The 21,388-nt window shown below is 36.8% G+C and overlaps 2 protein-coding genes across 11 annotated transcripts in view; one reads left to right on the forward strand and one right to left on the reverse strand.

Annotated features, from left to right (window-relative positions):
* The window catches only part of LOC310729677 (uncharacterized protein), a 298,178-nt gene that overhangs the window by 122,544 nt on the left and 154,246 nt on the right, over positions 1–21,388 (forward strand). The gene's annotated exons all lie outside the window — the stretch shown is intronic.
* frya (furry homolog a) overlaps positions 1–21,388 on the reverse strand; it is a 90,679-nt gene that overhangs the window by 46,915 nt on the left and 22,376 nt on the right. For all 9 annotated transcript variants that reach the window (XR_014534578.1, XR_014534579.1, XR_014534580.1 and 6 more), the window contains exons 3-20: positions 20,917–20,970; positions 15,424–15,563; positions 14,849–14,939; positions 14,184–14,263; positions 14,006–14,086; positions 12,535–12,703; positions 10,668–10,760; positions 9,884–9,982; positions 8,807–8,908; positions 8,460–8,563; positions 6,250–6,358; positions 5,325–5,411; positions 5,031–5,202; positions 4,351–4,483; positions 3,757–3,864; positions 1,654–1,909; positions 1,018–1,200; positions 389–472 (exon numbers count right to left, since the gene is read on the reverse strand). Coding sequence is in view for 5 of the 9 variants with exons in the window: in XM_083547711.1 (XP_083403837.1) it covers positions 389–472; positions 1,018–1,200; positions 1,654–1,909; positions 3,757–3,864; positions 4,351–4,483; positions 5,031–5,202; positions 5,325–5,411; positions 6,250–6,358; positions 8,460–8,563; positions 8,807–8,908; positions 9,884–9,982; positions 10,668–10,760; positions 12,535–12,703; positions 14,006–14,086; positions 14,184–14,263; positions 14,849–14,939; positions 15,424–15,563; positions 20,917–20,970 (2,145 nt within the window). In the remaining 4 variants the exon portion in view is untranslated. The remainder of the gene's footprint in view (positions 1–388; positions 473–1,017; positions 1,201–1,653; positions 1,910–3,756; positions 3,865–4,350; positions 4,484–5,030; positions 5,203–5,324; positions 5,412–6,249; positions 6,359–8,459; positions 8,564–8,806; positions 8,909–9,883; positions 9,983–10,667; positions 10,761–12,534; positions 12,704–14,005; positions 14,087–14,183; positions 14,264–14,848; positions 14,940–15,423; positions 15,564–20,916; positions 20,971–21,388) is intronic.

Below are 21,388 nucleotides of genomic sequence, written 5' to 3' on the forward strand. Positions count from 1 at the left end.
ATTAATATAAACCTCTGATGCAGCCTTAATCAACATGATTAGAGAATTTGATCCTAGTAGAGTAAAAGTACTTTTTAAATAAGCATTTGTTTGACACAAAGTAGGCCTTTGGGACCGTGTGGTAAGCGTCAGCAAGGTGAACACAAAGATTCTGTCCAGTCCACATTAATCCCCAGTATTAATCCATAAGCAGAGGGCAGACAGACAGACCAAACTCATTTGAATGAGTGTGAGAACAGAGGTGACTTTGTGGCTGTACAGAGGCTGCTTCTGTGCAGGAGGCTGAGTTTAACCACACACACACACACACACACACACACACACACACACACACACGCACACACACACACACACACACACACACACACACACACACACACACACTTACAGAGTCGCTCAGCACATGTGTAAAGCTCTCCAGCACCACCGCACTCGCCTGGTCCAGTACATCCAGCATGGGCCGCTCATCATCCTGTCCAACACACATATACACCCGACACTTGGGCTCATAAATGCTTCCAAATTTCATTTTATTATTTTTTTTTTTTTTGTGTGTGTGCATTAGGTTTATAGCATTTTCCTTGGCTGGTGCATTTCATATTAAACCATAAATCAGGAAAATGTATAGAGTTTTGTTTTATTTTTATGCCAAATTGTTAGCATTTTTATGAGCGTCATAAAAACTCCACCTTCACATTTTCCCTCATATGGTCTGATTGGTCTGATGCTCCATGTGGTAAATGACCAATACTTTAACCGTAGATTAGATTCCCTATTCAGATTGAATTCATTTTTCAAAGAGGGGTTTTGTGGGGTGATTGTTAATTGTAATCTCTGAATCCATCATATCATTATGTACATATGTATTCTTACTATTATATAAAGTTATTATATATTATTACATATATTGTGTGTACATTTTCTCTTAAGAATTAACCTCAGGTAATTATAGCATATGATCCATCTTTCCAATTTGACCCAAAAATGTGTATTATAATGCCATGTGTAAGCTCTGACCTCGGTGTGTGAGACCGTGAGGAGAAGGAGGCGGAGCTCTCGGAGTACAGACACGGCTAGTTTGCGTGTAGCAGCGTGACAGGAGCAGAGCAAGACGAGAGCGAGACCCTCGAGAGCTCGCAACACGGCTGAGAAAGGAGCAGTTTCAGCACGGGGTCTGGATCCTGACACACCCTGTAGTAACTACACACACAAACACACACACAAGCAGATATGAAATACACATAGATACAGTACATACACATGTACATGCATTGGCATACACAAGCACAATATGTGTTTATTATGTAGAGTACTTCACATAAATACATGCACAAATACATAAATACGGATGCATGTGCACACACACACACACACACACACACACACACACACACACACACACACACACACACACACACACACACACACGCACTCACGCTTACATGTCATGAAAACACATTATACCATTTGTTTTAGATTATGGAAAGATAGAGTATGAGAAAAATGTGAATCATCTTCACAACACCCTGACACCACCTACCATCTGCAACTCCACCTTACCCTCAAGTCACTTGTCACAATCATATATTTTCAAACTCGAATCAAGCATCAGTATGGATAAATCTGGCTAAGTGCTGGGGGTTGATGTGTTACCTCAGCGGAGCAGATGTTGGCGCTCTCTGTGCTCCTGTTGGATGTGAGGAGAGCGAGCCTCCACTGTGTAAGAAGCTGGAGGAGCAGTTTGATTGAGGAGTGGAGAAGGCTCTGCTGGGTGTCCTGAACCTCCCGAAGAAGAAAACCGCTGTATCCCAGGAGCACTTCCTCCCGCCAGTCTGGGAAGTCCAGCAGGAGACTCTGCAGTGAATTCTGTGCTATCAGGCGCAGCTCGTCGTCCATGTGGATGGTCAACCTACTCACAAAGCACACTGAGTCAAGCGCATAACTATATAAAGGAAGGCTTATAAAAAGGAATACAATAATCAACAGTACAGTAATTACAACACGGACTTTTGGTTTACGTCTTAAACCAAAAAAACCCTAAACCCTAAATAAATTGAGCTTTGTGAAAATGTTAAATTAAATCCTTAATAAAGATTCAAAGTTTTACATGAAGCACAAGTACTTCACTGTAACAGCCGACCACAAATGTCACATCGCCATGATAACAACATAAGACCATAAAATACACTCCATGGCCAAAGTATTGGGACACCTGACTTCCCTAGCCATGTGTGTTATCACAAAGTTGGAGGAACACATTTGTATAGAATGTCTTTGGATATGGTAGCATTCAATTTGCCCAAACCTGTTCCAGCATGACAATGCCAGCTCTGTGAAGATATGGTTTAAGTGGGTTGAAATGGAAGATCTTCAATGGCCTGCTATAAAACCTGATGCTTTAAACATGAGCAATTACACCAAATTACTGCAGTTCACCTCTTAGCTTGCAATGAGACGTTTAATTCAGCCAGCAATCAGGAACAGATCAATTTACAGAGGAGTCTCTGAGAAACCAGATCAACAGTGCATTTACTGAGCTTTTGTACTTGATTTTCTTTTTCTTAATGTGGCTTAATTCCTACAGAGGATTCTATAGATGTAAACTTAAAATAGTTTTGGTTGACTGATCAGCCATAACATCAAAACCACCTGCATGACACTGTCAAACCTGTGCGGTCTAAACCGCTCTGACGCAACAACAAAAAAAAGACCTCTGATGTTGAACTGTGGTAACAGTAAACTCTGGCAACAAGACATTAGCAGTAGATCCTTAAAAACTGACAATCCTGCAAGTACTGGCGTTTTGGACATGCTCTGACCCAGTCGTCTAGCCAGTACTAAATATAGAATAGAATATAGATTAACATGGCAGAGGTAGAGCTGCATCTTTCTGAAGAATGACTAGATCCACATCCACTATCCGATCCACTGGATCCAATTCTAGAGCCATGCGATAGAAGTCAGGTGACATTTAAGTTTATTATAATATATAATCATCATTTATGATTCACTGTTTGTCTGAACCAAAAAATTTATTTTATATACACTTTATATATATATATATATATATATATATATATATATATATATATATATATATATATATATATATGTATATATATATATATATATATATATATATATATATATATATATATATATATATATATATATATATATATATATATATATATATATCACACATATATTACCTAAAGTCTATACAGCCATATTTGACATAATGACTCACCAATCATTATCATCATCATCATCATCATCATCATCATCATCATCATCATCATCATCATCATCATATTTATTCACTCTTGATCATTTACAAAAACCTTTCAAGCTGCATTTTTTTAACCAGCGCTGTAATTGTCAGTACGAACAGAGAAGGTTCTTTTTCAGTTTTTTTGTAACATGACGAATTGCGTTCTCTTTTTTATTATTACCTCATGAGAAACAAGAAAAGACAAGCGGGTGATGCAATGACTATAAATTGTTTTCAAGAAGTAACTTTTCTCAGCATTAAACGGAACCAAGACCAGTATAAAACCATGATGATTTGTTCATTAAGAAATGAGGAAATTGTAATTATTGATATCATTTCTAATAATATTCCAGGTTATTCTGTTAAAGGAAAAGATTCAACTTTGAGGTGGTAATAGAAGATCCACTTTTTATTAAGAGCTCATTGCATCGCTTTTATCATCTGCCCCGAACACACACATGCACAAAATCACCAACACTCACCGAGCCAGGAGGTCGACGAGCTCAGGCTTGGTCATGCCATCAGGCAGGATGCGAGGGATGGCGGCTACACAAGTCCTAAACAAATCAATCTTGGGCTTCCTCTCCCCTCTGCCTCACAAACACAGGCAGAAATAAAAGAGAGTTATATATCAACATTAATCTGCCAGCACAGCAAAACTACATCATGTATAATTTTACACTATATAGACAAAACTTGAACATTTCCAGTCATTTGTGGTTCCTCCTTAAACTGCTACCACAATGTTGGAGGCTTACAATTGTATAGGATGCAGCGGCATTTAATCTTCTTCACTTGAACTACGAGACTCAAACCTGTTCCAGCATGTCAATTAATATTATCATTCATTTAATTGTATTTATTATTCAGTCAAGAAAGCACTTTGTAATGTAAAATCATGTGAATGGGAAATTTCCATTAAATTAAAAATAGAAATGATTGAGAAATCCGCTAATGTGCGAGATCTTAAAATTCTTAGGAGGACCAAACAGTGGTTTGCTATGTTTATACTCAACTTACAGTTATTTATAAGGTTGGTCATTTTGTGTAAGTCTGGCGTGATGTGTCATACTCACGTGATCATGTCTTCTGGTTCCTTATTAAGCATCTGCGCATTAGTGAGCATCATACAGCGGCCCACTTCTTTATCCAAATGTCTTAGGATGTTGTCCATGGCTTTCCGGATTTGGGAATAGTAGAGGAACATTCCTACATGACAAAACACATAGAATTAAAAATAATTTCAACTGATCGAACTTTTTATGTAATGACAAAATCTATCTATCTATCTATCTATCTATCTATCTATCTATCTATCTATCTATCTATCTATCTATCTATCTATCTATCTATCTATCTATCTATCTATCTATCTATCCAACCCCACCCATCCATCCATCCATCCATCCATCCATCCATCCAACCACCCACCCACCCACCCACCCACCCACCCATCCATCCATCCATCCATCCATCCATCCATCCATCCATCCATCCATCCATCCATCCATCCATCCATCCATCCATCCATCCATCCATCTATCTATCTATCTATCTATCTATCTATCTATCTATCTATCTATCTTTTTATCCATCCATCCATCCATCCATCCATCCATCCATCCATCCATCCATCCATCCATCCATCCATCCATCTATCTATCTATCTATCTATCTATCTATCTATCTATCTATCTATCTATCTACACACTTGTTTTTTTTACTTTTGTCCTCTGTACTTTATGGTTTCAATCACCTATGAGTTTTGCCTCCTCCTCAGTCAATGCTTTGCTCAGGTACGTCTTTTTGACCCGCAGCGTGTTCCCAGACGGAAGAGTGACCCCCGTGTTGGGCATCGGCGGCTCTCCATCTTTCTGCTGCAGCTTATCGGCGATGACTAGGAATGCACGCAGTCCAATATTCATCCTCTAATATATACACAAAGGAATTAGAAAATCCAGGAGGATATGCAATGGCTGCATTCTGTACTGGAACCATCGTGGCATGAACAAATCAGTGCAGGAATAGAATTACTTCATTATTTATGTACCTCTGGATTAAGACTGAAGGCTTTTGCGGGTTTCCCGACACATAGCAGGTCAAAGATGACTTCTTTCATGGCGAAATCAAGCCTTTCCTGAAAAAACAAAGAAACATTTTTTTGCTTCTAAATATATAATTTTTACTCTTAATATTTTTTGCTTCTGCTTTTAAAGCCATATTACTTTACATATTTGTTGCTCATCTTTCAACTTTTTGTACTATTACTGACATGACATATTCAAACACTGTGAGAGGAGGGGACTAATGTGTAAATCAGTGATGTTGTGATGTCACGTGCTCGTTAACCAATTAGCTTACGCGATTGCAAAGGATGTGGTGATGTGCATGTGTAAGATGTTAATACACTCAGCACAGCTGGGAGAGTTTGCGTCTAAGTACCATACTGACATCATGTAAAGAGTTAACCAAAGAAAAATCCGAAATCTAAAACTCAGATGCCATCAGAAACTGGGGTAAGCTGATTGGTGGATAGTGTGGAGATCTTACATTACATGATGTCATTGACTCTATCCCCAAAGAAAGTAATGCAAACTCTGACGTGTGACACACCAAAACGATTTGATTTATGGGCAGTACATGCGGTGTCGGATTCTGCACCATTCCACACCACTACATACTATTTTATTCAATAAAAACATTACTATTAACTTTTTTATTTTGTACTATTTACTCAATTAATTACTATTAATTTACTATTTAATTATTAATTTACTATTTGATTGTCATTTAATTTATTATAGACATGTTATGTTTTTGCAAAATTCAATTATAAAAATGTAAAATTAGGGAAGGTATATTATTACTCAATGTTTGCACGTGTGTGTGTGTGTGTGTGTGTGTGTGTGTGTGTGTGTGTGTGTGTAGGTGTAGGTGTGTGTGTGTGTGTGTATGTGTGTAAGGTGTTTCTTTACCTGTGCAATAAACTGAATGATCTTAACAAAGATATTGAGAGGCATGTCTTTTGGGACCACACTCCGAGACCCTTTCGGGAACAGCGTAGTGATGATATTGTTAAGACGTCTGTTTAAAAAAAAGAAAAAGAAAATCAGTAAACAATATATACATTTTATTTATAACCAGTCAATCAATCTTACCAACTGACATACACTAGGTTTACTGAGGGCATCGACTGTCACAGGATCACCTGCTATTTTAATTAGTGTAATTAGTGCATGGCATGTACCCAATACACTAGCTTTATTTGAGGTCATGCCATGAACGGGGTGTGTGTGGAAGACGGACAGCTTTCAAGTGGCCGAGGTGACGTGTCACCTGCAACGTGCTAATTCAAGTTCATATATTTACAAGCTGCCAAAGCAACTTCTTTATGCGAGAGGTTAGCTGAGGTAAACATAGACTCCTGTATCCTGAAACTACAGACTCAAAGACCAGTCAAACAACCACCAACCATAATGGAAGCCACAACCAAGTAAACCCATACTTACATACTGTAAAATAATAATAATATACATAAAATAATAGTGTACATAAAATAATAATGCAACACATTGCACATTAATAGGATTTATTACTGCACAAAAAGACTGCACTAGACTGGTAGCCATAAAAAGTAAGAAATATATATTTATTATAATTATATTATTATACAAACCACCTGAAAGCATCGGAGTAAACCAGAGGTCATAAATCAATAACCATGATAAAAAATGTAGTTAAAAAATCTACACTATATTGACAAAAGTACTGGGTCACCTGGTCATAAGTACAGTGTGTGATTTTTGAGCATCGCATTTCACATATAGTCCCAATTTGCTCTTATAATTTCCTTATGAAGATGTTCCACTAGAATTTGGAGTGTGCTTATGGATATTTGTGTACATCAGCCACAAGGGGAGTATGAAAGTCAGGTACTGATGTAGGTGAGGAGACCTGGGGTACATTCAGAGTTCCAATTCATCCCAAAGGTTTTCAATAGGGATTCTTTCTTTAGTACTACAGCGATATACAGACAATGAATTTTTTTTTTTTTTACCTATTAAACAACAACACCAACACTTTTTAACCATTTATAGTTATAGTGTTGAGAACATCATGAAGACATGTTAGTTCAATCATAACAGCTACAAACAGTTGCTTTCTGGGCAGCCTTAGTTTTTTTTTTTTTTTTTTTTTCAAAGATAAAAACAGAGCACAAGCAAGGCAGTAACTGTGCCATGAGAACTTTTTAATGGTTAAAACTCTACCAACTGTTACAAAGCACTGAGAGTGGAGACTCCTTCCATAAAGGTTGCATTAATATCTTCTTAAACAACCATCATCATCAGTTACTCCCTGTCTTAGATCAAATACGCACACATTCTGATTACTTAGTAAAAAGAAATTGTATGGCATTCCTTGAAGTGCATTAATAGAAACCTATGATTTGAAGTACAGCTAGAAGAGCTGCCACTATGGAACATGATAATCATATTAACCTTTTAATTCAATTAGATTTGACATTTTAAACAGTGCTGTGCTGTAAAATCGCGAAAGCAAAATTTGAAATTTGCTTTTTCGTAACTAATGGAAAAATAGTCTTTAATAGGCTAGCGGCTCAGTCCAACTTAATAAAAATATCTACTGCAGTTATAGGGGTTTGGCATTTGGACCAATGTAACACCCAAAAGCTCAAACTGCATTCACTGAGTTATTTTTGTAAACTGTATAAATCACCAGCTAAAAAAGGTCCAAACACATGTCTAGGTTCCAAAATGGTGCTATTCATTGTTTGCATTCAAGCCCACAGCCAAATAAGGCTGTCATCCAAGTTCCCAGAGTTTTCCTCTTTCTGTCCTCCACCCGCTCCTGGCCCTCCTTCACTAATTACGCCAAGGCTGTGTGTGCTTTTATTCTCCTCACACACACACACACACACACACACACACACACACACACACACACACGCACGCACGCACACACACACAGAGTGACGCCACTGGGTGGGGTACAGAACGTGTGTTATTTATTTCCCTGCTCCTGCCTGCCCATAATCCACCAAGAAAGATGGCATTGATGGAGCAGGCATGATGACGTAAACACCACTTCCTGTGGCTCTGCCCAGGTCTGGCTCTCAGTGGGTCTTTAACTACATGAGTCCTACACAACATGGGTACACACTCACCCCTGTGTCGCAGTGTTGCTTTCACACTTGATGCGAATCATGTACACCCAGAGAAGACGGTACAGAGACTCCAGTGCTACACGAGCCATCTTCGGGTCTTTGTTCTGTTTAATAGATATGTAAATTTTTATACATCGATCAATAATTATTTATAAAGATTACAAATTTAGCGTTAGCATAGAGATCATATATAGCAAACGACATGCTTTTTTGCAGAATTAGCAAAATTTTAAATGTAGACTAGAAGATCATAGTAATAATAATTCAGTAATTATCAATAGTTATGTAAAAATAGAAACGATTCATCCGAAATGTCAGTTTGATGCAGTGAGGGAAATTTTCACTACCTTCAGGTTTGAGAGGCAGTTGCTGAGGAAGACACTCCATCTGTTGAGGAAGAACTGTTTCTGACTGACGCACAGCAAACATGTGACGAGTGGGTAAAGAGCCTGAGTACAAAGACAGACAAATAATTAGGTTTTTTTTTTTATTTATGTACGTGGCTTCTTTTTCAAAAGAATTTGTATGATTAAAATGTACAAAGCTCAGTTTACCACCGAAACAATGATTTGTCTCTCACACACATGCATACAAACTAGGCATGGTAAGATTCACATATTTGCATCAGTGACTCAGCATAAAAGTTAGCGATGTGATGCATCGTTTAAAAAAGTAATTATTAGCAGATGCGCTATACTTTTATTATTTAGAAAGTAACCAATAATTTGTGACCGAAGTTTACTGTAAATGTAGATTGATTTCTCCTCGTTTCTAAAGGACGTTCTCTCAGCACCACTGCTGCTACGTAAACATGACATATCACAACACTACAGAGACCGAGGCGTGCCCTGAGAGTCACATAGAATACAGATTAACATGGCAGAGTTAGAGCTGTAACTTCCTGGAGACAGAACGGGAAATGAACATCTGGTTTTATTATTTTATTTTATTTTTTTTGCACTGCGAAGGCCTGTTTGTGAGGGTCATGTGTTAGAATTTAGAAGGCACTTAAGATTGATTGATTGATATCTGTGATAACCAAAGAAATAAGTGAACCATCTGTACCCTATTGAATTTCATAGCATCATATTTTTTCCCTGCATCGCATTGCATTGAACTGCTGAATGTATGAATGTATGTTGAATGCGAATCGCATCGGCCTCAGTTATGGGGATGCTAATCGCTAATTCACACACACCCATACACACATCTTTCTTTATTCTAAACAATTACTAAACATAATTAGAAATTTGGCGTGTCTATTTTTATTAATATTGCTCACATTGATAACATTTTAGTACGGTATATTAGGTGCTATTAAACTTAGTTGACCTACACTATGTCAAGGCAACAAACATTTCTAATTAATGAATACAAGATGAGGTTTTTAACAGCAGAAAGAGAGTCTTAAGGTAGCATCTGACCAGAGAGTGTTTCTTCCTAGTAGACAGATCCAGCGTTGAATCATATAAACTTTCCACAAAGTTCCTTAGACAAGGAACATTGACTTCATTCTTCACAGCCTGCCAATAAAACAAGTGAACAATAGACAATTGAACAAAGATCAGCCAGGGAAATAAATATAATATAGTCAATGTTTTAGCTTTTATACATATCACAACTTTTTTTTTTCTTAAATGTACAGCAAATAATAAATGAATTAATAAATGACTACATAATAAACTATAAATGATTTAAATAAGAACATGCATATACATGCTTAACCCCCTGTTTACTACAAGTATTTCGTTTGTTTCCTCCCGTAAAACATCTGATCGAGCTAGAACTGAAAATGATCTAAAAACGTACTTTTTTTATTTATAAAAATAAATAAAGATATACTCATTTAAATGATCCATGCATAAAGGAAAGTATTAAGGATGGCATTATTTGGATTTAGAATTAAAAGCCAATTATCAATAAAATAAAAACAATTTCTGAAAAGAAAAATGGTATTTTTGTGCATTTAAAGGTTTTGTACTGTTTAAAATACCGAAATAATTTAATTGTTAACTTTCAGGGAAAAGCCGAAACCCATAATTGTTCAAAATTTGACTTATTTGCCAAGAGTAAACTTGATTTACATTTGTTTAGCCTTTTAGAAGACACCCTTATCCTGGTTGACTTAGAGAAGTACAAATTAGACCGTATACATGCATGTTTGTCAGGTTTTTTTTTCAGATCCTGAGCCAATACTTTTTCACTCACTGATGCAACAGGCACCAAAATCTCCACAAAGAGACCAGCCAGAGCCTGCTTAATATCCTTGTCTTTCACTTCCAGGAAATACTGTGCACACTCCTGTAACAGAGAACATGGTGAGCTTTCATATGCCGGCTCTGAGCCATATTAATGACTCCACCCACACCATTAGCTCGACAAGAACGTAAAGAGACTCCTTTGTGCATGATTTATATGGATTTTACTTTCTGGAATACAAATATATTATTCCATTATTAGATGCATAGACTGTTTATGCTTTTGGAAGGAAGTACAAAAAAGAACATAGATAAAGAGGACACAAATCTATTACTAGTCTTGTTGGAATAAGCCTTTATGAATGTTTGTATGTAGGTAGCTTTCGGATATTTTTGTACAAACGCATAATAAGTATTGAGATACTTTTATTATCTATTTACAGAGTCAGAAATAGGAATTACATCAGAATATCAATAGCATAAGCAGTTAAGATTGCACTTCACTCACTCACTCACTCACTCACTCACTCACTCACTCACTCACTCACTCACACACACACACACACACACACACACACACACACACACACACACACACACACACACACACACACACACACAATCCTTAATTTTGCAGTACTTTTTGTCTTTGGCTAACTATATCCCACTCTTAAAAATATTATTTTAATATAATCAAAAGATGAAATAACCAATAACTCCATACAGGACACTGTACTTCAACTATAAATATACTGAATGAACAACAGATTTGGGGCTTCTGACTTTCCCAGCCGTATGTTTTCCCCCCCAAACTGTTCCCACATAGTCGGAGGCACACAATTGTATAGGATGTGGTAATATTACATTACCTCATCACTTGATTTACAACACTCAAACTTTTCCAGCATTTAAATGCTCCTGTGCACCAGCTTCATGAACATACATTACATTGGTTGCAGTGGAAGATCTCCATCTATAGAGCTCTGAGCAAATTTGGGATGAATTGGAAGTCTGACTACACTGCAGGCCTCCTCACCTCACCTACATCAGTACTTCACTAACACCCTTGTGGCTGAATGAATCTCATACAAATCTCCACAAGCACATTTCAAAATCTAGTGAAACATCTTCCTGGAAGAGTGGAGGTTATTATAACAGCAAATGGAGACTAAATGTGGAAAATTGGATGTTGAAAAAAGATCTTAGTCAGGTGTCCACAAACTTTTGAGATTATATTGTACTGTATGTGTGAGATTATTTTGTGCTGTTGGAGCTTTTGGCACGTAAGTTTTAATACTCTGTAATTATTTGAATAGGAGATCACGTGAAGTTTGTTTCAGGTATGTTAAGTAGGTTTCATGTTACTATTACATTATGATATTTATTTGATCAGTTAGACAATATAACTGGATATACTTATTTTTTGCGCAAACCAATTCAATGCACTGATCTCACATCTTGTTTTTTTTCCATGAGGCTCATGAACACAAAAATAGAGCTCACACTTCCCCAATAATGATACGTTTGAGGAAGTGTGTCAATCATTCAGACACTCATGATGCAATAAACCAGTGCTGATTTTTCTTTCTACAGGTATTTTTCAACTGAACGAACTGGTTAATAACTTGCCAAATTGAGCTGAACATTGACCTGAACAATGCAAAAGAAGAAATCTTAAAAATGTAATGTCTAAACAGAATCATCCGAAGCAAACTTACATATCCTTCCAGTTTAACTCTTATATAACAAAGTCACTGTGCTATAATTAGCCTGGTACTGATTTCATAACTGCAGTTACACTACATACGAACTGTGCTGTGAAAATACATTGCGTAACTTACAGGAAACTCTGCGACTTTCTTATCACTTTACAATACCTGCATGAATTGAAAAGAGGCCTCAAAGTCCTCTACAGGATACATCTTCACTCTGAAGAACTTCAGACCCATGATGAGACTGATGGTGCTCTGGATCACACAGGGGTTCTGCTCCTTTTGACGGAGCTCCTTCAGATCGCTCAGGAACTTCTTCTTCACAGCAGGAAACCTGAGACAGGGCAAAGTAAAAGAAGTAAAAACAACACAGTTTTAGTAGTTTTTCAGCTTGAATTATAGTTCACTTGTGACAAATTATTTAGTGACAAATAAACCAACAAGCATTATGAAGTCAAGTAGGATAAAATATTTTTCGCAGGATTCTAAAAATGACTAATGAATACATTGTACATAATTATTTTATTTTGGTAAAAAATAAACATTGACACTGCAAAGATTAAAAAAGGAAGAATAGAAAACAAACAACTAAAAATATGGTGTATGAACAAGAAAAGCAAACAACGCATTGCATAACACAGTACAAACCTGTAGCTAATTAAATATATTGTGCAGAGCAGAAGTGGATTGAAATACATGTAGTAAATAATCAATTACATTTAATTAAAGTTACTGAGTTTCTTGTGTATTATACTTTTCAAAGTAGTTGTTAAAACACCGTCTGTTTGAAGCACTGTACTTTATGTGCCTTTGCTTGTTCCACAGCCTTTCTCATAGTTTACATGTTTTATATTCATGGTAATTGTTATGTTTCTTGCTTCACAGTTTTGGTTCTTAGTTGGTTACTCAATCAAATGTGCACTAGCATCAGCCATCAGCCATCTTCAGAATTATGTGCTACTGAGACTACAGATTGTAGTGATTACAATGAAATTTTAAGTCCAAACGTCAATTTTAACATACAATTCTAATGTTTTCTTTAGAGTGCAGTCAGGAGCTTTGTGAATTTTTCCCTCAGAAATTCAAAAATTGGAACTTTTAATAAAGACTTTCTGTTTCAAGCTCCTTATCATACGGATTGAGAAGAAAAGCAAACACTTCATCTGGATTAATAATTTTAAATAGAAATAATGTGAAGTATATAAGTATATTTTATTTAAATATTTTTATATTCTTTTTAATTTTGACTTATTAAATATATAAATAAATAAATATATATATATATAGTGAAACCTTGACACTCGCGACACTCGTGTATTATTCATTTGAAGTAGTAAATAAACCATTAATTTTAATAAAGCAATTTTTGTTGAGTTTACACAACAGTACATGTACAATTCCCCTTGAAAAAGGAACCATCCAAAGGAGAGTCAAAACCTCACGATTATTTGTTACTCGCAAGGGGGTCATAGAACGTAACCCCCGCGAATATCGAGGTTGCACTGTATATATATATATATATATATATATATATATATATATATATATATATATATATATATATATATATACACATACATGCATACATTGTGTATATCACTTTTATTGTGTGTGTGTATATGTGTGATCTACTCACTTTGCCTGAGCCAAGACCCCGATTACTTCTGCATATAAATCTGCTACAATGTGCATATTGGCCATGTTAGGACCATTGTACCTATTAAAAAATAAACAACAACATTTTTTATGTTATAGCTGAGTAAAACAGGAAGTGTATGAAGTGCTTGTAGTGGATGGAGGATGAACTGAATTACCCTTCCTTGTATTTAAAGTGCTTAAAAGCCAGGTCAATGACTTCCTGGACCGAAGTGTCGAGGACAGGGTGGAGAGGCATCTAATAATTGAGGGAGACAGAAATGATGATTAGAAAGCTTATTTTAAACTCATTACATGTTGTGTCTATGATTTATGTTATAGAACCTGAACAGTGCAGCAGTTGTGGGTGAATTTCAAACTCTAAATGTTTTCTAAATCTGCTCATCAAGAACAAATCAAGAGACTTTCTAGGAACAAAAATGTAGTGTCTTAATTCTATCAGTCATCTTGAGGCTGAAATATTTAGATTAAGTTATTATGAATTTTAAAATGTAAGGTTGTAGCAGTATGTGTAGGTTTAGGGTGTAGGGTAGAAGTTGAGGTGTATGTTTAGGGTGTAGGTTAGTAGTCATTGCTGTAGGAAAAGGATATCCAGATCCATAGGTTTTCCATCCGTCCATCTCAAACTCAATTATATTTAGACCTCAAATCAGCTATTGTTTTATCTTTAAACAATTTTCTAAACTAAGATCACTTTTATTCAGACATCATTCCATGTGCTTAACTCTGTGGTAATGTCTGATGGACATTTTTCTCTGAAAAATATCTATATGCTAGATTATGACGTGACATACACATGTGTTGGTTTGAATGAATCAAGTACCTGTTTGAGAACTTCTATAAGAACAAGAGAGAAGATGAAGTCAATGGCCAGATCTCTCCTCTCCAGGAGATAATCTCTCTGCTGCTCATCACTGAAAGAGAGAAAGAAAGAAAGAAAGAAAGAAAGAAAGAAAGAAAGAAAGAAAGAAAGAAAGAAAGAAAGAAAGAAAGAAAGAAAGAAAGAAAGAAAGAAAGAAAATAAGAAAGAAAGAAAGAAAGAGATAAAAAATCCTCAGTCAGAGATTTAAATATTATTCTGCAGTGATGAAACCCAGCTCTTCATGACTCTGTGTTGGGCTGGACATGTGATGTCACTGGGCTATTTTGGCACCATTGAATCAATCTATCCAGTCGGGCCTGAATGCGAACATTTTAATGGTCCGTTATAGTCTATTTCTGCTAGGTCAGGGATATTTATCAGTAGACATGTCATACACCCTATGGCAGAGAAAATACACCCACCCACATACACCCAAATACAAAATTGTATACTGTAATGAATTAAATTCAACAACAACAATCAGCATTCATTTATCACTTATTATCATTATTAATCTCAAGAAAGAGGGTACTTACTTTTTGGACTTTGTGCTGGAACGTGGCCGGTACTCGTGGGATTCATCATCCACACCATTCTGCCTCCTGTACCAATCGAACAGCGTGCGAAGAATAGAGGGCAGGCAGTACTCTGCCAGAGAACTCATAGTACTGATCAGCTGGAAGGCATTGAATTTATACAGTGAAATATGCAGTGTAACATTTATGTTATTTTAATGCAATGTTTATGTTATGCACAATTACCCTGAAGAAAAAAAAGAAACAGATATGGAATTAAGGGCCTTCCTTAGGGGCCCAGTATTGTCAGTTAGGTATGAACTCATGACTGAACCAATGTCCAATGCCTTAACCACTAAGCTACCACCTCCCCAACTAGCTAGCTAGAAAGCACAAAGACAGACAGATAGAAAAAATCGATAGTAAAACAACTAATAATCATAAATTCTCAATAAAGAAAAAGCAATACACATACAATAATAGTAGTAGCTGTAAAAGATCTCACAGTACTTACTAAATAAAATAAACACATTTTTACATGTATAATATATGTAGTCCCATTTGCACTTTATGTGCACTTTTATCCCAGTCAGTCATAATATTTCAGTTAAAATATATAATAAAACTGGAGAAAAGAAAGAAAGAGACATGAAACCACAGTAAGGCAGGTGTATATGAGTCACTGGGTGAAAGGAGAAGCAAGGTGTGGAACAGCAAGGTTTTGGGGATGGGGAGGCAACTTAGAGATGTGGACAAAAGAGTTTTACACTTTACTGTTCTGTATATTGCGTAATAAATTGCCTGAGGTTACAGTTGAACTGGTGTACTGTACCGCCACTCTAGGTATTTTCAGTCCCAATTAAAAAATCAGTTTTAATTATAATCCCTTCAGACAAAACAATAAGTGCAGTTTTCATTATGACTGGGACGTAAAGGAACGTCTTTAGGTTACGTATGTAACCCTAGTTCCCTAAGGGGACGACACGCTGCATTGAAACGCTTTGGGAATGCGCCTGAGTGTTCACGCTCCGAAGTAATGTGTGTAATCAGTCAAAAATTGGACGCTGCCCTGTCAACCGCGGTGTGACGTCACGACCAGGAAGTATAAAACGCATATCAATCGAAGGCAGCGGCAGCTTCTGTAAGGGAGAGGGAAGTGCTGCAGGGATGCCAGGGGGAACTAGGGTCACATACGTAACCTAGAGACGTTCCCTTTCAGGAACTCGAGCTGCGTCGAAACGCTTTGGAAACGAGTGTCCAATCACGCAAGTCTGACCAGTCCCTGCCTAGTGTGTGTCTGTCGAACACAGCTAAAGGAGGACTCAGGGGCCAGGAGTGGCACTACGGTCTAGGTTATAGAACCGCACAAAGGTCAGCAGGGTGGACCAACACGAAGCGTTACGTATGTCTTGGAGGGGAACTCCAGAGAACCAAGATTTTGAGGCAGCCACACTCCGGGTGAAGTGAGCTCTGACACCGGAGGAGAAAATGAGGCAGAGCTAATGCTCTCATCGAAGGGGGAAGAAACCGCCGAACGGTGTGCTTCCGAGCAAGTGCTGGACCAAGCAGGTGAGGTTTGAGAAAGGGACAAGCCCATCTCAAAACCCTTTGCAAGATCCATTTGCGAGCCCCAGGATACCCGCGCCACTCCAGACATAAGTCATCTTGGTTTGAAGTTTTACTGGTAGGTAAGCTCGTTGTTTAGTAGAGATTTAGCCATTGCAGTCTAGTTTGTTGTTTGAATGAAGGAGTAAATGACCTCATTTGTTAAACACTAATAATAGTGAATTTTATTTGTCTACATTCCATATCAGTGTAGCAAACTTGTTTTGTACTATTTGATCTGTCCCAGGTGTGACCAAAAGCAAAATTCTTGGTGGACAAGGTGAACGTTTTTTTTTTTCATGCTAACTGCTTAATGCTAGTTATCCCGAGTGGTGGTGGTGGATGAAGTATTCAAAACCATGTAGTTGAGTAAAAGTAGAGAGACAGTAGGTAAAATATTACTCCAGTAAAAGTGTCCCTTTATACTTTTACTTGAGTACATAAAGTACAAAAGTACCGTGGTACCTTGACCTACGAGTGCATTAATGTACGAGTTTTCCGAGGTACGAGCGGTCACTCGGTCGATTTTTTGCTTTGTTTTTTGCTATCTATCTTTTTGCTAGATGGCGAAGTGAGGCCAGAATGCAAAGACTGTGAGGAAAATTAAGATAAGCAAAGAAAAATAAGTAAAAATTTTAAAGTTTAGGCATACGTAATGTACAGGAGTGATAGTAAAAAACGAGTTTTCCCTTCCGCCTCCGCTTATCGCCTCTACCCCCATTACTACAATATTACTTTTGTCACAAGACGCTTTCTTAATTAAGTCAATTAATGTGAAAAGACTCTGATGTGACTCTCAGCACAACAATCTATTAATAGAATAATAATAATGACTCATAATAATGAGCCCAAAACCTTTTCAACTACTTAAAAAAATCACGTAATTAAGGTCACGGGTTTTGTGGCGAATTCGAGTAAGGAGTTACTTCCATCATTTATTCCATTAAAAATTTTCTGCTTGCTGTTGAACTGACTCTGAACTGTATGTTCGTGATAAGTAGATACCATCAAGCGGCAATCAAAACAAGTTCGAAACAAAGAACACGTTCGAACCTGATTGCTGGCTTGTTGCGCACTTGACCAGTTATGTTTTTATTCAATAAAAAATCTAAAGAAACGACTGATTTTGCAAAATGGAGTTGAGTAAAAAGTAAGATCTTTGACTTTAAAATGTAGTGAAGTTAAAATCTCCCCAAGTGGAAATTCTTCAGTTAAGTACAGATATGCAAAAATGTTACTTAAGTACAGTAACAAAATATATTTACCTCATTACTGTTCATACTGAGACTATTGTTTTAAAGTAATATTCAATTGCCTCAAGACAGCTACTATATTTGCAGCCACATCATACTGTGATCATAAACTAAAAAAGAGTAGCAATCGCCCATATTTTTATACTGAAAAACCTGATTGGCTCTCAAAATAAAAAATGTAAAAAACACTTGCTTGTCACATGTTCGATCCTAACTCTTCTAACTTCTAATGTCATTTTCAGCAGCCACTGGTGCAAAAATGTTGCAGTGACAAATTTTACATTTTCTTCCTTAATTATTGGAATTAATAAAGTCCATTTATTCTTCTCCAAAGATTTAGTACTACAAAATATGGGTTTTAAAGTGTCTAATTGTCATTACAAAAATAGAAGGGGCTGAAGACAATCTGAGGAAATGGACAGACCCAGTGAATGAGAACATCCAAGAAACATATCAGGTACAGGAATAGAACATACAGAAAGTAAAAAAAAGAGTGTAAAGGGTAAGAAAAGAAAAGAAAAGAAAAGAAAAGAAAAGAAAAGAAAAGAAAAGAAAAGAAAAGAAAAGGAAAGAAAGTGAAATAAAAGAAAATCAAATGGGGGCAAATGGGCAGGTATGTACAGTATATAGTTAGGACAGGAGGACATGGAAGAAGTAGAGAGAGAGAAAAGAAAAAAGAAGAAAGGATAAGAATGGAAAGTAAGATTCGGGGCTCAAGGAGAACACAGAACCGTTCATCATGAAAGAAGAATAATCTTACTGTGTGTCAGCTGAAAGACCAGGAACCACACACACACACACACACACACACACACACACACACACACACACACACACACACACACACACACACACACACACACACACACACACACACACAAGCATTCATGCACACACACGCGCACGTCCACGACCCTCTAAACCCTGAAAGAGCCTGCTATCTACCTGGGACACACACACACACACACACACACACACACACACACGCTTACATGCACACACACACACGCACACACACACACACACGCGCACACACACACACACACACACGCACACACACACACACACACACATACCTGAACTTAAAAATACAACGAATTGCATTTGAATGTTTTTTTTTTTTTTAATGCGCCAACAAAGCAGGTTCTATTCAACATTAATACATCTAATAATAAAGAAAATGTATTAAATCCATTATCCAGTCATTTCTTATAGATCAGAATTAAGAATGTATAAAAAAATTTTCTTTTTTCTTTTTATTTATTTACATTTATTCATCAAAACGTATACTTAGAAGAAGGTGGTAGCTCAGTGGTTCTGGGTTACTGATAAGAAGGCTGGGGGTTCAAGCCCCACTATTGACAAGCTGCCACTCTTGAACAATTGAGCAAGGCCCTTAACCCTCAGTGCTCCAGGGGGTGCTTTATCATGTCTGACCCAAGCTTCCTAACATTTCACTGTGCTAAAATGTACATGTCACAAGTATTGAGTAACTTGCTTTGCCTTTTCTCTTTAAACATACCGTAATTTCCGGACTATAAAGCGCACCCTTGTATAAGCCGCACCCACTGAATTTTACAAATATTTTTATTTTTTAACATAAATAAGCCGCACCTTGTGTATAAGCCGCACTGAAACTAATGAACTTTACACAGGCTTTACCGAAAGACAGTGTCTGTTACACGGTGTAACGGGTGAAATATGTTGTGGCTCCTTTAAGAGCAGAGCGCCATTTTGGAAACAGCACGTCACTGCATTCTCCCGGTATTACTGCGTGTGAGACTGAGGATTATGTGCTCATTATTTTCTGATGCTCATTTCTAAGTTTCTTTGACTAACCCGTAGTTTTCCCTGTTGCCAAGAAAATTAAAAAAGCACAAGTTTTGGAAACCTGTCTGTGCTTATATGATTTCTGTTGCAACTGGAGTTAGCGAGCTCTCCCTTCACCCAGACTCAACGCGTTACAACGGCTTGTACCAAGTAAGTCATTGTTTACTGTCTTCCTCCTTCCTTTCACAACTACTGTATTTCTTTCAGGAGTTTATCTTTTCGCATCGTCGTGCGTTAAAAATCAACACCGGTGGAGGTTTTTCTCCAGAAGCCGTCCAGCCCAGATCACAGGTGAAGTAAGTTTTTTCGTTTCCGTTCGGAAATTTCATTGGTCTCATGTTATAGGGTTCAGTTTTTTGGCTTGAAGTTTGATGAAACTGGGAAAAACCCAGGTAAAGTCCATAAATTAGCCGCTTCGTTGTTTAAGCCGTGGGGTTCAAATCGTGGGAAAAAAGTAGCGGCTTATAGTCTGAAAAATACAGTACATTAAACAAAGTGAAAGACACAGAAACTAAACAAATATGCCTTCATACAAAACAGAACTATACCTTAATTCCATGCTTGGCATTTTATTCATTATTTATAAATAATCTCCACATCTCCACTGTCGAGGGTCAGAGCAATCCATTAGCCTTTTAAAAAATACAGTATAAAGCCTGCTTTGGCTGAGCAGCTCAGGTTAAAAGGTTTCTATCTGCAGAAGCTGACATTTAGGTCTTTCTCGGATATCACACATGGATGTATTTGTTTGTCTGTGTATGTAGAATCTCATCTTTAAATCTATATAATGATAAGTCTAGGGATCAGTTCAGCTCAGTACACTTACTTGGTCAAACTGTGGATCCTCACCCCTCTGCAATGATTTAGTTAAAGGCTTTTCCTGGGAAAAAAAAAACATAAAAGACATTTATTACACATGAACAGTCATAAATGTGTGTATTATATTGCACACATTATTATGCATGTTTTTGTGTTTGGCCTGCTCATGTAACTCTAACTCATTTTTATTTCATTCTAACATATTTAGATTGAATAATTATTATAACATATTCCATAAGTTTCCCTGGTCGACAATGGCTGCGTTTCGCTCGTAACTTGCTTAGAGTATTTTTTACCATGAAATTAGCAATAAGACAAACTTTGACTAGCAGACTTGTCAACATTATTGGAATATTCTCATAATTTATTATGTTTTTTCTTTTTATTCATCATTTACTTTCAATCTATAATATGGATAACAGGGTTGTACTTTCAAAGTGACCTTGTTCGGTCATCACAATGTCGATAATAAAAAAAAA

The sequence above is a fragment of the Silurus aristotelis genome (genome assembly GCF_946808225.1).
Source record: "Silurus aristotelis genome assembly, chromosome: 8".
Classification (NCBI taxonomy): domain Eukaryota; kingdom Metazoa; phylum Chordata; class Actinopteri; order Siluriformes; family Siluridae; genus Silurus; species Silurus aristotelis.